General features: G+C 42.3%; 1 protein-coding gene across 1 annotated transcript in view; it reads right to left on the bottom strand.

Annotated features, from left to right (window-relative positions):
• Window positions 1-19,050, bottom strand: part of ITGA8 (integrin subunit alpha 8) — a 157,891-nt gene that overhangs the window by 55,029 nt on the left and 83,812 nt on the right. The window contains exons 16-20 of the mRNA XM_081346360.1: window positions 6,910-6,965; window positions 3,756-3,910; window positions 1,131-1,268; window positions 609-676; window positions 13-160 (exon numbers count right to left, since the gene is read on the bottom strand). Of these exons, the coding sequence (XP_081202486.1) occupies window positions 13-160; window positions 609-676; window positions 1,131-1,268; window positions 3,756-3,910; window positions 6,910-6,965 (565 nt within the window). The remainder of the gene's footprint in view (window positions 1-12; window positions 161-608; window positions 677-1,130; window positions 1,269-3,755; window positions 3,911-6,909; window positions 6,966-19,050) is intronic.

The following is a 19,050-nucleotide window of genomic DNA, read 5'->3' as shown; positions in this document are numbered from 1 at the left end:
GCTGGCCATTACCTTGTTATTCCGCTCAACACCTGTGTAGTCTGCTTCTGGAGGTATTGTTATATGCAGCTCGGCTTCATAGGCACCTTCTCCTTCATTTCTTGAATTGATTGTAAGCATGAGGTAGTTTTCTTCCCCAATTACAATCTGATTCCTATCTCTACAAAAAAGTGTTACAACCCAATCCATTATTGTGAGAATAAGATATATATTATAAGGCTAGAACTGCAGTTAATATGTTCCTGTAAGCATTCCTGTGACAAATTCTGAGTGAAAGCAAATACTATATAAACGGCTTGGCTCTAATGAAGCAAAATGTTTGCTTTTTTTGCTTAAATAAACAAAGTTTCAAGAAGCAAAATATACAGAAGGGATTTGGATTTTATAACTGTAAGAAACCTTTGATGCTGTACATTTGACAAATTGCAAAAAGTAAACTAAAGACTAAAGTTAGCTCTCAACATGCAGCACTTAAAATTGATTTCTAATTGCATGCATGCCCTTTCCAATTCCTCTACTATTGTACTGTATACTCTCCCTCTACACATTTTTAATGAACACCTTTATTCCATTAAGTACAATACATATGTTTACTTGTTTCAACTTACGGCATAACGGAAAGTTTCAAGTCAGGAATGCACACGTTGTCTTCTCCACAATCCACAAGAATGTATGCCTAAATTGTCCAAAACATGCATTGCTCATGTTAGGGCTCTTTGGCAGGAATTCCAGCCATTTCCTTTCTTTTGATAGCCATTATAAATATCTTCCCTCAAGATTTTGATCCTTCCAAACTCTGATCTTTATACAACAAGCCACACTCAGTTACTTATATATATAAAGCCATGTTATGTTCTGCTTACTGGGTGTGTATACATATTTTTCCCATTCTGAGGCAAGGCAAATGATCTCACATCTTGTTATTGTTAGTTAGAATGAGAACTCTACAAGAATGAGAACTCTTTGAAAATGCAGTTGGAGGAGGGTAACAAATTTAAGGTTAGTGTGGTTCAATTAACTCACCACAATGAACTAATTTGGCTCAAGCTGCTAAGGGAATGCTGAAACTGCTAAATAGGCCATCTTATAGAAAAGACTTCCTAATGTCATAGAATTTGCAGGACACATACCTGTTCCTCCATTCTGTTTTCTTGATAATAGTTCAATATTGGGCTCACAGCTAATCCATCAGAAAATGTGGATCCATCCAGTTTATAGCTCAAGCTAATATTGATTGGAGACAATTTATCTCTAAATTCAGTTTCATCCTATAGGAATTAAATTATGGGAATCTAAATGTTGACCTAAACCAATCATCATTCTTTATGAGTGCACAAAAGAAATATCTGATCTTTATTTCAATAATAAAATAATTAATATTCCAATCCTATGACTATTTAGATGTTAGGATGACTGCTTCCATTGGAATGCACTTTTCATCACAAATAAATATGCATAGGCTCAGAGACTAAGACATTTAAAAAGACAAAGAATAAATTATTAATTTATATTAAAGCTTCTATGACACTTTGCCTCCATGTACATAAGAAATGGCTGCCTAAATTTATTTCAAAAGTGATACAATCAGGGCTTTTTTTGTCATAGAACGCTCAGAACGGAGTTCCGGCACCTTTTTTGGATGGGACCTTGTAGGGTAGGCAAAGCGGGATGTATGACATGTGTGAGTTCCGGCACCTTTTTCTTTTACAAAAAAAGCACTGGATACAATAGTAAAAATATTGGACTGGAGAGATCCAGATTCAAATCCATGCTACATTATGAACCTCATTAGATAGTTTCAGATCAACCATTATCTCTCAGACGAACCTAACTTGTGGGATTCTGTGGAAACAATGAGGGAGGGAGGGAGGGAGGGAGGGAGGGAGGGAGGGAGGGAGGGAGGGAGGAAGGAAGGAAGGAAGGAAGGAAGGAAGGAAGGAAGGAAGGAAGGAAGGAAGGAAGGAAGGAAGGAAGGAAGGAAGGAAGGCCTTCCAGATAGTTCTCGATTGGTGAAGTAGATAGGGAACTGAGACCGAGCCCATTTCAGAACAAAACAAAACTTTCAACTATTCTGTTAAATATATAAACATTAAATGCACTTCAGCAAAGAACTCTGGAGATTCCACCAATCTAAAAGGCCCAACTGATTCTATATTTTCTATAACAAGTATATTTGTTTCTGTGCCTTTCTGAAAATTTAATTGAAAAATAGTCCTCCACATAAGCAACACCACAGAAACAGAATTAATTCAGCTACTGAAATTGAATATATCTGATGTTCTTGCAACATCTGCAAACACTATTTATACATTTGGGTAATGTATATGTGAGTGTTATTACTGTATTTGCATATATTTTATCTCAATTGGCACTAATATACCATAGTCTATCTCATCAAATCTGATGTCGAATATACTCTCTATATTTTGTGAATTTTAGATGTGTTTAAGTATTTTATATTAGCACATGAAAGCCATTTCAATATCTGACATTTCTCAATTAACATTTCACGATTCATATAGAAAGAATTTACTATTTAACAGTTCTGATAGCTGTTCTAATGTATCGTAATATCAAGATACTAACTTTAGAGAGACAATTTTTGCACTGAAATTTGCTGTGATATTTCATTATGTGACTGCCTTGTCACAGAGTTTTGGGGAGGTATACTAGAGTCTACACTGATATTAAATATTTTTTTTTTATTTTTATTAAATTTTTATACCGCCCTTCTCCCGAAGGACTCAGGGCGGTGTACAGGGCAATAAATATTAGAATATAAATACAAAAGTTAAAAGAAGTTAAAAGAATTAAATAATCATGCCCAATATAATACAATGATTAAAACTATGTTAAAATTAGATCCAACCCCAAACCCATCAAACCAGGCCAGATTGTTCAAATAAATAAGTTTTTAAATCGCGCTGGAAGGAGCGAAGGTCGGGGGCCATCCGGAGCTCAACCGGCAAGCAGTTCCATAGGTCTGGCGCACCCACAGAGAACGCCCTCCCCCTGGGGGCCACCAATCGACATTCTTTGATCGGAGGCACCCTGAGGAGGACCACTCTGTGGGAGCGCACTGGACGGAGGGAGGTTGATGCCGGCAGCAGGTGCTGCCGTAGGTAATCCGGACCCATGCCATGTAGAGCTTTATAGGTCATTACCAGCACCTTGAATAGGGTTGTATTATATTTCATCACTGACAACTGTGGTTGTGCATTTTCATGTGGTTTGCATTGTAAAAAATGTGATGGGCAATAGAAATAAGACAATATTTCATGAAATTCAAATACTGCATTGTAATTTGAACAATCAACAAGCAATCTTTTGAGAAAAAAATTAAAAACCCCAAAACAATTTCTTTGATTTTCATCAAAATGTTGAACACTTAATAAAGGAGAAAATAATCTTTAATTTGAATGATTTAGATAGATTCAAATTTTTCTTAATGCTATATGTACAGTCCAAATAAGGTAAATGGGATCAATAATACAGCTAATGTGCAACTCATTATTTTATCCCCTTCATTTGTTGTGTTTCAGTAAAGTATGGTTATCTTTCAACTATTATAAGTTTGAAGGAGAAAACTATTATTATTCTAAAGCCATATAATTAAAATACATCAGATTTACAAAACCAATTACATTATTTTAATTTATTTTACCTGTCATTGTATACTCATTCATATTCAAACTAATTCCAGAATAACTATCCTGAAAGTATTATTTTCTTGACCAGCAAAGAACAAAACTTACTCTAAGATAAATCACAAAGTCCTTGCAAGTGAGCCAATTCTGTGTAGTTATCATGAAGGAGAAGACATGCTGTGACTGATGATAATCAAGGAAGAGAGTCCTCTTAACAGCTCCTTTGGTTTTTAGTGAATCTAACTGTAGTTCAGCTTTCAGAACTAAAGAACATTAGGAAACAAAATGTTGTAAAAGGCAAATACTGTCCTTCACATTCTGCTTTGATTTAAGAGAAAGCTGCTGTTTCTGTAGCTTCTATACAATCAGTGAATCAACTGTGTTTTTCTATAAGTAGGATATCCAGGTATTTCTTATGATATTATAAGGCAGAAAAAAAGGATTATTATGAATTCTTCACTGCCTTTTAACTATAAATTCACCACATCAAAACAAAAATGCAGAATATTTCTACAATACTCTCCCAAGTAAAATGGTTCTAAATTTTTCAGTTTTGACAGAGCCAATGTTTTCACAGCAGAACTAATACCAGTTATTTATTCCCACAGAAATAGATGTTATTATCTCTACTTAATAATAGACATCATCATCATCATCATTATTATTATTATTTGATAATAATGTCTATTTCATGGCATTATTTGAATGGCTAAATTCTATGCTGGGATAAATGCTGAATTAAATGGCAATAGCTGTCCTCATCCCACAGAGGCTCTGAGAAAATGAAGACAAAATTCAGGCCAACTGGGAAAATAAGAGAATTGCTGCAGTTGCCTTCATCCAGCACTTCTCTTGAGACTGAGAAATTAATGAAATGCCAAATTCAGAAAGTGCCACTACTCTTCCTCTCATAGCCACCTATTCTCTTGTACTGTCTGGCTATGGCCCTACATTAAATCTTCTATAATCTAGACCAAGATATTTCAACCTGTATTCCGTGGAATCCTAGATTCTGTGAGAACTTGATGGAATTAAGAGAAAGATTTTAAAAAGTAAAAGTTCACTTGAATCCAGCCAATTTTCTATCACTATTGCTTTATCTTTGAAACAAGAGTTCAAGTGTTTTTCTTTTTCTTTTTTGTAATTAAAAGGTTGTGTAGCCTGAAAAAGTTTGAAAATCCTTATGGAGAAGAATCTAGAGCAGTGTTTCTAAACCTGAGCATCATTAAGATATGTGGGCTTCAACTTGCAGCTGGCAAGCTAGAGTTGAAGTGCACACATCTTAAAGTTGCTGGGGATTCTTGTCCTTAAAGATTTCACAATTTTCTCTTTTGGCTCAAAACTTTCATCATTATCTGAGAAATACTCAGTGTTGAATAAAAATTAGTCACTCTCCTCGCAGTTCTCTTGCTGGTCTGAGGATACAGCCCTGTCTTAATTTCAGAGTCATCACTTCTCCTGTCTGATAGCGAAGTGAAAATATATGGCTACAGATACAGCTTGGTCATCTTGAAAATTCACAATCAACACTAGCAGGAATGGTACCATTGAAGCACCAAGCCCTGCCAATCTTTTTGAGTCCTTTGCTGAGTAGTATATATTACATCCATGTCCAGCTGTACTAGGAAAAGCAGCAATCCGAAGATCACCTAAACATGAGGGAAGATTATTTAAAATGGAATATGAACCACTTACTACTAAATAAATACTGGCTCTTAATTCATAATCATGTTTCATGGGGTTAGATTTTGTCTCATTACCTGGTTTCTTATATGACAGCCACTGCAAACTGTACACTTATTTTTTGTTTACTAATTTAGGATAGATGGCAGAACAGTTTACAAACAAAAAAGTAAAAACAACAAACAAAACCAACTTATCAAGACAATCAAAAAATTCAAACTAAGAGCTAATAATGAGGACTCTGTCTGATGATCACCTACAAAACCTCAACCTCATATTAACTAGGCAACCCAATATTTTGCAATATTTTGTATTGACTGCCAGTTGGTTAAAAGATGCAATTCAATATTCTCATCACCTCAAAATCTTATATGGTTTGGGATGTGGGTCAGTCCACTCAAGTGTGCTGAAAAGTGTGCTTGTTGAGATTCCCATTCTTTGTCAGGTATGTCCAGAAGAGAGTTGAAGGCCAGTATTCTCTGCAGAGGTTTCCCTCCTGTGATATACCCTCATCAAAATGTTAGATATACATTCCCTTCTAATAGTTGGGAAACTATTAAAATATAGTTTTCTATTGTGCATTTGAAGACTGATATAGAACTACTGTAGACAAAATGTCTGACTATGAAATGAATTTTTTATTGAAGAATGCTACATGGTGCTATAATTATAATATACTATAGTAATTATTTCTTATGTTTATGGTTTGATGTATTTAATACTTTTCTTTGATTGTTGCATTATTCTGTTTTTATATGTTGCTCTTTATAGTAAAATATTTAATGGACCCATTATGACATTTAAAAAGCAAGAATAAAATCTAATACAATGAAGATTGCTGAAGTGGAAATTTTTAGCTTCTCATCTTAAATAATTGCAGTGAATATATCAGCTGCCTCCTCCTTGACTATTTATTCTACTATTAAGGACAAGAGATAAGTCTTTTCTTTTAAAATCCTTTATTTTCTTAAGGGCAATTCAAATAAGAACTCTGAAGAAGATTTTAATAATTGAGAAGAAACAAATGAAATAAGGTTTCAAGGATAAGAGGTTTATCATTCACTTCATTTTTGTTCTTCAAATTAAAGGTCAAAGTAGTTATGATGTTAATTGCATGTATTTATCAAAGTGACACCTTTTCTTAACATGGCAGTAGCAACTTATGGAAGCAAATTTTTGGAAGAATTGTGTCAGAATCCTCCTTCCACCTGTTAGTCTTCTAGAATTGTTGTTTCCATATGTGTTGAGTTACAATTCCCACAATCTAGAACTTGTATGACCTTTAATTACATATATTGGAGAATTATGGAATTTGAACATCTGGAGGATTCTGGGCTGAGGATGGTTGACTTAAAGCTTTTATCAGCAGCAGCAAAAAGTATGCTTGTTATTTGCATTCCTGGCATTAGCACCTAGTTTTAAGAATGTTAACATTTGGCTATAAGAATGTTAAAGTGTGCAGACCATAAAGAGATCCTTAACTTTTAAAATATCCCTCAATGTTCTTATGCAAAATTTCAAACTCCCCCCAAATCCCACAACCTTCAGTGCTAACATGCAAATATTAAAAAAGACTTACCTATTTTATCTGAAAAACCTGGACTTTGAAAATCTGCACAAACTGTTACAGTAAAACTGTAAAGGAAAGGGGAAAACACTCTTATTAACATGTTTTCTTTTCTCTTCTCCTTTATAAAACCTGCCATATAAAACATCCTGCTCAAATAGTATCTTCCATCTCTACTGCTTAACTAAAAAAACCTAATTCTGATATTTTTCTAAATTATCTTCCTAGACAATATCATTAAATAATTATGCTTTTAAAAAAAGGGATCTCTAGCTCTTAAATACCAAGACCTATGCCCAGTCATCTAACAAAATCAAAATAATCAAAAAATGTAGAAAATTGACATGATTTCTCACAATTTTTATTTAAATAACATTTATACGAGCACAAATCACTGATGGATTTAACAAATCTATTTTACATATCCTAACTAAATGGCAGCTCATCCTTTTTAGAGATATTATCCCTTACCATTAGGTCAATTATTATTTTTTTAAAAAGATGCATATTGTGATTGGTTTGCTGTTTAATTGGTCTGTTGTAAACTTGGTTTAGCTTCCAGGGATGATTACACTGAGGCATTAAATATTTTACATATCCCATTTATCTGGCTATTGCCTAGTCATTGTTACAAATTAAATCATAATCACATAAATCAAAAAGCATTTCAGTTTTATGACTTTCTCATGTATATAAATTTATAATAAAAATATATTCTCAAAGGGCTTTAAGATATAACCACATATAGGTGGTTAAATCATTATAGACCCCACCACCACTACTACAGATGTATGTGTTATGTTTTGGGCTTGTGGTACCACACCACGTGCGTTGCTGGAGAACTAACAGCTCTCCAGCATCCCAGACAGGCCGTCTCTGGTCCTGCAATTGGTCAGCCCCAGGCGGCAAGTGTGGGTTCAATCCTATTCAATCCTGATCACAAATCTCTTTTGGGGTTGTTCACAACAGACAAACAAACTCCCCACATACTATCTCCAAGAATGCTGAGATGGTCTATATTTTTCTCTGCATACAATTTTAAGTTAATTCATAAACCAGGGAAGGAAATGGGCCATGCAGATGGCCTCAGCAGACTACCACTGCCACTAATGGATCCTGATCCAGCTCCTGCTGCTAAAATATTGTCCATTCAGGACTTACCTGAGTTTCCCCTCCACGCAGGGGATATTGCTGCTGAAACTGCCACAGATAAAATTCTGAGCAGAGTGTTGTCATGGGTATACATGGATTGGTTGGAAAAAAGTCCAGGCTCTGAATTTCAAAGTTATTTTGTCAGGAGACATGAGTTGTCTGCACACAAGGGCTGCATTTTATGGGGCAACAGAGTCATAATTCCCACTTCATTGAGGGACAGAGTCTTACACTCTTTACATGAAGGCCATCCAGGCATTGTAAGAATGAAAGCCTTAGCTAGAAGCTACCTTTGGTGGCCTGGCCTGGATAAGGCTGTAGAGGATCAAGTTCATGGTTGCTATACGTGCCAGCAATCTAGGCCTGAAATGCCTCAGGCCCCAGTTCACAGGTGGGAAGAAACGCATACCCCCTGGTCTAGGGTTCACATTGACTACGCTGGGCCTTTTCAAGGACAGCTTTTCCTGATAGTAGTGGATAGCCACTCAAAATGGCTGGAAGTAGTTCCAGTCCCTAATATGACTATTGCTAGGACCATCCAGGTGCTGAGAAAACTCTTTGCAACACATGGGTTGCCTAACGTTTTAGTTTCTGATAATGGGGCTCAATTCACTGCTGCTGAGTTTCAGGCTTTTCTTAGAGCTAACCTCATCAGACATGCAACGGCTGCACCATTTCATCCCTCTTCGAATGGACAAGCCGAACGCATGGTGAGGACTACAAAGGAGGCACTCAAGCGTATTATCACAGGTGACTGACATCACAGATTGGCAGATTTTTTGCTCTGCCAGCATTCTACGCCCTGCACTGCTACAGGTAAAAGTCCTGCTGAGTTACGTTGGGGAAGGTGTTTAATTACTAAACTGGACATGTTGCATCCAGAGTGGCATCAGAAGCCTCTAGACCAAAACCCCCGAGGGGGCCGCAAATGGGCGATTGGGTTTGGGCCAGAAACTATGGGCCAGGGAATTTATGGGTTCCTGGTCAAGTAACCAAGGCATCCGGACCCCTATCTTACGAAGTGGGGTTGGAGGGAGGGCGACTGGTCAGAAGACACATCGACCAACTCAGAAAGAGGTTTCCAGAATGGTCACTGAGGACTGTGGCATAAGTCCCTCCCGAGGTCCTCAAACTGGTACCCAAGCCAGCCCACACCAGAACCACCAGGGTTTTCCCTTCTCAGCAGAAGTTTATTCCGAGGAAGAACAGGAAGCTCGGAACTGCAACATGGAACCCCTGACCAGGCGAGCCAGCCTAATCTCAGGAACCGCTGTGCCTACTCTGCAGAACAGACTGACTCTGGGGTGGGCCAACCTGGTGATGCCAGTCAGAGTGTTTCAATCCCCCTGGACAATGGAGCACAAGGGGACATGGGTCTACCCAGCCCACGGGGTAAGCTGGTAGACCACAAAGTGAGGGGAACTCCAAGGAGTTCCTCCAGGCCACACAAACCTCCGGCATATCTCACAGACTATATTGTAAAATAAAGTGATGTATAGTGTTGTGAAAATTATACCACTATCTACAGAAATTGGGGCATTTTGAAACTGCCTGTACTGCTTGTAAGCATGTTCATTGAGACGTTGTTTAATCTCATTGTAGTCCTTACTGCATTGGCAAGCTGTTTAGCCATTGTTTATTCTTATTGTAGTCCCTACTACAATGGCCCGTCTGTAAAGGTCGCTTAATGCCATTCTAGCCACCTTGAATTTATAAGCATTATTATTTATTATTTTGTATTTTTTGCTATTATGTTATTATGGTTGTTGGAAGTGATTAATAAGTCTTGACTGTTGTCAAGGTTATTAAGGGGATTATAGCCTGATCTTAGAAGGGAGGGGTGTTATGTTTTGGGCTTGTGGTACCACACCACGTGCGTTGCTGGAGAACTAATGGCTCTCCAGCAACCCAGACAGGCTGTCTCCAGTCCTGCAATTGGTCAGCCCCAGGCGGCAAGTGCTGGTTCAATCCTATTGGCTGCTACCATAGGGCTAGGCTATATATTGTGGCTGGGTGCGGCCCAAGCTCAAGTACAGTTCCAGCAAGAATAAAAGAATGAGGTTCTCTGTACTCAGTCTTGTGTCTTCATTCCTGCTCACCAGAGCCCATGACATAATAGTATGAATACATGCATTTTGTACCACAGAACTACAATTTACTGCTAATCAATATTGCAGTAATTTTATTTATATATCACATTTAGAAACTGTCCTTCTTCATGGAGAAACTCAGGGCAGTGTACAAGACCCATCATGTATGATTTGATCTTGAAGACAGTCTCTGTCAGTATATTCCAAACTGTGTAAATTAGCCAAAATTAGTAAAAATGTTTTTTCTTTGGGTAACATAATAGAAACCCATTATCCAATCACAATATGGACATTCAAATAAAGACTTACTGATAAATGGTGAAAAGAAAAAATATTCAAAAAAGGAAAAAAAATAACAAACCCAGGAAACTATAGACCAATTAGCCTAACATCAATACCTGGGAAGATACTGGAAAAGATAATAAAAAACAGATCTGCAAACATCTATAAAGAAATAAAGTTATAACTATAAGCCTATATATATTTGTTAAAAGCAAATCATACTTAACCACTTTTATTTCATTCTTTGACAAAGTGATTAAATTAGTAATTTAATTTAATTTATTAATATTTCTATACCGCCCTTCTCCCGCAGGACTCAGGGCGGTGTACAGGGCAAAAATAAAACACAGAGTTACAAAAATTAAAAAATAATTAAATACATGCCCATAAAAACAGTTGGTACATTAATAAAACCCCCAATAAAATGATAGTAAAAACCCCACCAATCCCCCCTCAGGCCAGGCCGGCTTGTTCGAACAGGTATGTTTTCAGATCGCGGTGAAAGGAGCGAAGATCGGGCGCCGTCCGGAGCTCAACCGGTAACTGGTTCCATAGCTCCGGGGCGCCCACAGAGAAAGATCTCCCCCTGGGGGCCACCAATCTACATTCTCTGACCGGTGGCACCCTGAGGAGACCCTCTCTGTGGGAACGCACAGGGCGGAGGGAAGTTGACGCCGGCAGCAGGTGTTCCCTAAGGTACTCCGGACCCCTGCCATGTAGGGCTTTAAACACCATTACTAGTACCTTGAATCTCACCCGGAAGACAACTGGCAACCAATGCAGCTCACGGAGCAGAGGTGTGACATGGGAGTATCGGGAAACTCCCAACACAACTCTCGCGGCTGCATTCTGTGCCAGTTGGAGCTTCCGGGTGGTCCTCAAGGGCAGCCCCATGTAGAGAGCGTTGCAGTAGTCTAGTCGAGAGGTCACGAGCGCGTGAGTGACCGTGCATAGATCATCCCGGCTTAGATAGGGCCGCAACTGGCGCACCAGGCGAACCTGGGCGAAAGCCCCCCTAGTCACAGCTCCTATGTGGTCTTCCAGAGTGAGCCGTGAATCTAGGAGGACTCCCAAGTTGCGAGCCCTATCTACGGGGGGGTAATAATTCGCCCCCCATAGCGAGAGGTGGAATGTCCGAATAAACCTGGGATGAAGGTATGCAAAGCCACTCGGTCTTGTCGGGGTTGAGTTGAAGTCTGTTCCTCCCCATCCAGACCCGAACCGCCTCCAGGCAACGGGACATCACGGTGAGGGCATCACTGGGGTGGTTTGGGGTCGAAAAGAAAAGCTGGGTATCATCAGCATACTGATGATACCCAACTCCAAAACCACGAATGATCTCACCCAGCGGTTTCATATAGATGTTGAACAGGAGAGGCGAGAGGACCGACCCCTGAGGAACTCCACAAATGAGAGACCTCGCGGTCGACCTCTGCCCTCCTGCCAACACCGACTGCGAGCGTCCCTGGAGATAGGAGGAGAACCACTGTAAAACCGTGCCTCCCACTCCCAATCCCCTGAGACGCCGCAGCAAGATACCATGGTCGATGGTATCGAAAGCCGCTGAGAGGTCTAATAGGACCAGAACAGAGGAATGACCCCTGTCCCGAGCCCTCCAGAGATCATTCACCAGCGCGACCAATGCCGTCTCCGTGCTGTACCCGGGCCTGAAACCCGATTGGTACGGGTCTAGATAATCCGCTTCATCCAGGACCAGAGGGAGCTGATGTGCCACCACACTCTCAACAACCTTCGCAAGAAAGCGAAGGTTGGAGACAGGACGAAAGTTGTTCAATACAGCTGGGTCCAAGGCAGGCTTCTTGAGGAGAGGCCTCACCACCGCCTCTTTCAAGACGGCGGGGAAGCTGCCCTCACTCAAAGAAGCCGATATAACTGCCTGGAACCAGCTGCGTGTCCTCTCCCGGGCTGCATAGACCAGCCAGGAAGGGCACGGGTCCAATAAACATGTGGTGGTGCTCAGCCTCCCCATGATCCTGTCCACTTCCTCCGGAGTCACAGAATCAAACTCCTCCCAGGTGATATCGACAAGACCGCCCGTGTCCTGCTCGACAGACTCTGCCCAGTCAGAGTCCAGACTGGTCCGAATCCGAGCGATTTTGTCCGACAGATGCTGGTTAAACTCCTCGGCACGACCCTGCAAGGGTTCCTCCCTCACCTCCTGATTCAGGAGGGAGCGAGTCACCCTAAACAGGGCGGCCGGGCGATTATCTGCGGACGCGATAAGGGTGGCGAAGTGGTTAGACCTCGCCTCCCTTATCGCAGCGAGATAAGACCTAGTATAGGTTCTTAGTCGCAATCGGTCGGATTCGGATCGGCTGGATCTCCAACCGCTCTCTAGGCCCCGTCTCTGACGCTTCATCTCCCGGAGCTCCGCGAAGAACCATGGAGCTCGACGGGATCTGCACCGGGTCAGGGGCCGCAGGGGTACAACTCGGTCAAGAGCCTCAGTGGCTGCCCTTTCCCAGGCTTCCACTAAGGCGTCTGCCGAGCTGTGAGCAAGGGAGGCAGGTGGGGACCCCAGCGCCGCCTGGAACCTCTGGGGATCCATTAAGCGTCTGGGGCGGTACCATTTGATAGGTTCCACACACCCACGGCGGGGGGTGGCAAAACGGAAGACCAGCCGCAGGAGATGATGATCGGTCCATGACAGGGGCATAACAATTGGGGAGCCCCCACCAAGATCATCTAACCACCGTCCAGATAAGAAAACTAGGTCAAGGGTGTGGCCTCCCTCATGAGTCGGTCCCGAAATTACTTGCGTCAGGTCCATGGCCGTCATGGAAGCCATGAACTCCCGAGCCAACTCAGATGATCCTCCCAGAGATGGTAGATTGAAGTCCCCCAAAACTATAAGTTTCGGGAACTCAATCACCAACCCAGAGAGGACATCGAGAAGCTCAGGCAGGGCTGCTGCTGCATGACTAGGCGAAAGGTACACCAGCAGCAAGCCCAACTGCGCACCAGGGCCGCATCTCAAAAAGAGAGACTCACACCCGACTATCTGGGGAACGGTGGCCTCCCGTGGGCACAAGGTCTCCCTCATAATAACAGCCACTCCCCCACCCCTACCCTGAGCCCGAGGCCGGTGTAGCACCCAGAAACCTGGTGGGCAAAGATCAACCAGAGGAATACCACCCTCTGGGCCCAACCAAGTTTCCGTGATGCAAGCCAGGTCCGCCTGCTCACCCTCGACCAAATCACGGACGAGAAGAGCTTTGTTAGCGACAGACCTGGCATTCAAGTACACCAGCCGGAGCTCAGGAGGCTGCACATCCTCACTCCCGGGACCTCGGGGCGGAGCCAGAGGGTCGGAGTGCCTCACCGCTTGTAAGCAGCAGAGAGACCTTCCCTGAGATCGATACGGCCCTCTGTTCCTACACCTGCTGCCATTCCCTAACGTCGTGGGAATGGGTAATCCCACGACTGGCCCTGGAGCCCCAGAAGCAACCGACCCCCTCTCCTCCCCCCCCGCGATCCGCCTCGGCACTGGCCTGAACAGAGGTTGTTGGACTGCCCCCCTCGTCCAAACAACCAAAAGAAGTACCCTCCCTCCTCCCTAACCCCCGAAAAAATTTCGACAAAAAACTAACCAGGGGCCTCTTATTAGGTTTACGTCGGAGGCCCCTACCCGTGCCCAGCCATCTCTCAGGGTCCCAATAAGTGGGCCCTTCCTCGAGATTGTACTCGGCTGGAAAGGCGGGTCGCCCCCAGGAAGGGGGAGCACCCCTGAGGGCGAGCAAGTCCGTAGAGGAATACCTAAGATAAGGCATAAGAGCAGTCCAGATGCAGGTAGTCCATAGTCCGTAAGGAGGGTCTAAGCAGAGGACAAATAGGTGTCCCGACCCTCCACCCAGCCACTGCCATTCAGCTGGGTGCACCCCCAGGACAGGCCAACCACCGTCCTCTCACGACAGTCGCAAGGCCTATTCCTGGGGGGGTGGTCTGAAACACCCATCCTGGGTATAGCATGTCCCCTAGAGCTCTCACCTCTAGGGGCAGCAGATGTAAGTTCAGGCCACCCTCTCACGGTGGCTAATACCCAGGGAACTCTGAATCCTTTGGGGATGATATGTGGGTGACAATAAGCAACAGTCCGAAGGCAGAAGTATAATAGTATAATAATCCATCGTAGTACGCCATCAAAGTCTGCACTGCTAAACAGCCGAGTCCTCCGTTGCTCTGCCGTTCCAGAAGATTGTTCATGGCCACAACTCCATGGGCCCTCAGTTCTGCAGTCATTGGGGCCTTCCAGATTGTGGTCTACTGAGTCTAACTCCCTTAGGTCCAAAAATCCATTGGCACCGACCAGAATCACACCAGGTGCCATGGAGAGCATAGGTCTTTCAAGGGACCGCTGGGCTCCATTGGGATCCACCGGAGTTAACCGGCTAACCCGGGAACCTTCGGGGCCACCAGCAACAGTGAGGGTACCAGGCCATCTGGAACAAGCAAAGCAAACAGGGGAGAAGACAGGTCAAGTGCAGCATCGCCGCTGAGCCACCAAGGCCGCTACCACCGCCGGAGCACCGCTGCAGACGCTGCCGCCATTGCTGCCGCCACCAGGATGCCGCTGGAACCAAAAACGATCCAGCCATTCCCGCCGCCGATGGAAAACGGGCCGAAAAGGCTCAGGCGGGAGCGGGCGAAAGGTCGGGCAAACGATCGAGCGAGCAAACGGTCTAACAAGAGCGGGCCAAAAGGCAGCAATCGATGACAAAGGCGGCCTAGAGCGGCCCGGGAGCAACGCCGCCGCCGTCGCCGTCGCCATCGAAATGAGCCGAGAGCGCCGTCACCGCCACAGCCGAAGGCAGACCGAGCCGACCACAGAAACGGCCCGAGACGGCCCGAAAACGCCTCCGCCGAGACCGCCAACAGCCAGGGACCATCCGAAGACGCCGGCTCCGCCACCGCCAAAAACGCCGCCGAAAACGCCAAACGCCGCCAGAAACGGCCCGGAAAACACCCAAAGCAGCGGGAAGACGCCGCAAACATCCAGTCCGGGAAAGCAGCAGACCAGCAGCCCAGCATTATCCAGCTGCCTAATTCGTTGCCATCACTATCACCCCAACACAGAGGGTATGAACACCCCTGGGGGGCTCCTGGGACGCCTGACTTCTGGGACTTGCAGAGCTCAGCCTAACAGGTCCGCCTGCACGTCCGCCATCTAGTAGACCAGCAAAATGCTGTGGACAGTGGTAGGATTCAAATATGTGAACAACCAGTTCTCTGTATGAATGCCGCTTCCGGAAGTACATTCTGTGCCTGGGCAACAAAAAAATTGGGCTACTGGTTCTGCTGAACTGGTGTGAACCGGCTGAGTCCCACCACTGGCTGTGGACATAATATACTTAGACTTCAGCAAGGCATTCTACAAAGTAGACTATAACATACTTCTTGGTAAGCTAGAAAAATGTGGGATAGACAGCATCATCACCAGATGGATTTATAACTGGCTGACAAACTGTACTCAACACTTAATGACATTACTACATGGAGGGAAGTAAGTTCCGTCTTAGGCCCAGCAACCTTCAGTATTTTCATACTGTAAATAACTTAGATGAGGAAATAGAAGGGGAACTCATCAAATTTGTGAATGACACTAACAGGAATAGCCAACACCCCAGAAGACAAGCTCAGGATCCAAAAAGATCTTGACAGACTTGAACAATGGGCCTTATCCAACAAAATGAAATTTAATGTGGAGAAAAGCAAGATTATTCACTTAGGCAGGAAAAACCAAGTACAAGTACACATTTGGTGAAACCTGGCTCAAAAACAGTAACTGTGAGAGGGATCTTGAATTCTAGTAGACAATTTCTTAAATATGAGCCAGCAGTGTGTGGCAGCAGCAAAAAAGCTATCCTTGTTTGTATGAACAGAAGCATAGGATCAAAATCATGTGAAATATTAGTACCGCTTTATAAAGCCTTAGTAAGACCACACCTGGAATACCGCATCCAGTTTGGGTCACCATATTACAAAAAAGATGTTGAGACTTGGGGAAAAGTTCAGAGAAGAGCAACTAGGATGATTAAAGGCCTGGAAACTAAAACATATAAAGAACAATTGCAGGATTTGAGCATGGCTAGTCTAGAGAAAAGAAGAACTAGGGATGACATGATAGCAGTATTCCAGTATTTGAGGGGCTGCCATAAAGAAGAGGGGGTCAACTTATTTTCCAAAGCACCAGAGGGCAGGACAAGAAACAATGAATGGAAACTAATCAAGGAGAGAAGCAATCTGGAATTAAGCAGACAATTCCTAACAGTGAGGAGAAATAACCAGTGGAACAGCTTGCCTTCAGAAATTTTGGGTGCTTCATCACTGGAGGTTTTTAAGAAGAGGCTGGACAGCCACTTGCCTCCAATTGTATAGGGTCTTTTGCTTGAGCAAGGGGTTGGAGTAGAAGAGCTCTAAGATCTCTTCCAGCTCTATTCTGATTGATTGAAAGGTCTTTCTTATAAGGGATTTTGATAATGAAGAAAAAGTTTTGGTAAGCACTGGCTTATATGTTCAAAGCTATATAAGAAAAACAAAAGCCATACACAGCATAATGTGTTAGCTTTCCTCAGTGAAGCTCTCTCTCAAAGGGTATAAATGGCTGGGAATTATCAGGAATACAAGTTTGGGATGGCGGTTTTACAGAAATTAAATATTTGTAATATAGCAACAAAGGATTCCACATATTAAGTCTTCTTAGATGCCAGAATTGGGCAAAACTGTAGAATATATATAAGCACTTTACGTTTACCCAATAGTGTCATTACTATCATTATAATGCAAAAACTCTTATATTACGTAATTACAAAAATTGCAAAGTATATAGAAAAGCACTTTCAGTAAATTATGGTACACAAATAATTCATTTTTAGTTCTATGTTACCAACATTACTCAACCTGGAATTCTGTAATTGTATTAAACTTCAATTTTCCTAATTTGTTAATAGCATGTGTTCACTGGAGATTATGCAGGTTTAATTCACACCATCTAGTAAGAGTACATAGCTAAAAACAAAGTAAGTTAAAGTCAATCACTGAGTGTAGTAAATAAGGCTTATTATCATTGACTCCAACAGTTTATAGGAAGGGTTAATTTACACTTTCTCAAGAATTATCAAATTCTTCTGGCTCTTCTGAGAAATGAGTAAGATGTTTCTTAAAATGATAGGTCAAAAAAAGGAGTGAAAAAAACATTGCACATAGCATAATTACATGTGACAATTATACCTAAGCATGTAGATTACCGGTAGTTTGATCTACTTTAAAGAGCTGAGAGATTCAAGGAGCTAGTTATCTCTTTTGAAGCCTTGAATGGCGCAGATATTTTCTCTCCCTGGAGGTATCTGTTCCACTAGATCTGATAGAGCATAGGTGTTCCAGGTCTTTATCTTAAATATGTACCATTTAGTGGGACCAAGAAAGCAGGTACTCTCGGCAATCACTCTGCCTTTTGAAACATCATTCCTTTGAGATCCATCAGGCCCTCCTTTGTTTCTGAAAAGTTTTAAGGACTTGGTTTTTCCTACAAATATTGGGACAGTGTGAGGTTGGAGCCCAGTAATGTTCCTTGTGCATACAGTATGTGGGGACATATGTGGAGATATGTGTGAGCTGCCCAGAGTTATGTTGCATAAGATATAAAAAAAATCAATCCAATGACTTACAGTAAAGCCACCAAATAAGCTGTAGCAGTCCTATAGTAGTTTAATTCTAACTTAAAATTCAGGACTACTGTTTTGTGTATCTATAAACATCAGCACAAAACATTAATCATAATTATCTTAAGTCTCATAACTTTCAATAAGTCTATAGCATGGCAATATAAACTTCTTGATACCTGCAATAGATTGTTCTGTTTGTTTTCCTTTTTTCAACTACATGTAATTAGGATATGTTTTATATGTCAACGCTGTAAGATTGGATGTTCCTGCTCTGACAACTGATGAAAATTGCAGCCATTTTTACTTTGCTTTTAACATGCTTTTTCTTCTGTTTAGAAATTAGGTGTTGAAGGGATGAATGCTTGAGCTCAGCTAGCCATAATAATAATGCAGCTCCGTGGGAACTCAAGGACAAAAAACTGACATTGTTTTGGCGGGCTGAGGAGCTGGGGAGAGAGCCGGTGCTCCGGGCTAATTGGAGAATGTGATTTATGACTGCTTCGTGGGGGTGGGACTTGCAACTTGTTACTTTATATCTGAGGGAAGGGAATCTAGTTTTGGGTTCAACTATGTAGTGCCGATACTTTGTTTCCTGAATAAAATGTTCTCTATGGAATAATTATTGCCTTAAAGTTCTTTAATGGGTTTCATCTATCAGAATCATGACATTATCTATATGGATGTGTTTTGGATGAAGCATGTATACCTTACAATCAAAATGATCCTTCTGTTGATTGATGTCACGTTTTGCTGATTTACAGCTATTCCTGCAGAAATATTGAAGAGTTGGGACACAGAAAGCAACACCTTATTCAAATGCTAGCCAGCCTAAGATTATAGAGGGGGAACATGGTGGTGTAGGGGCTTAGTGACACTGGAACAGCTGGCCAAAAAATGATCTACACTCCAATGGTTTGAGCCAGGCTCCCGAGATGATTGAGCCCCCA

The sequence above is a fragment of the Vipera berus genome (assembly GCF_964194415.1).
Source record: "Vipera berus genome assembly, chromosome: Z".
Lineage (NCBI taxonomy): Eukaryota > Metazoa > Chordata > Lepidosauria > Squamata > Viperidae > Vipera > Vipera berus.
The sequence above is the reverse complement of the archived record's forward strand: the minus strand, read 5'-3'. Positions and strand labels throughout refer to the sequence as shown.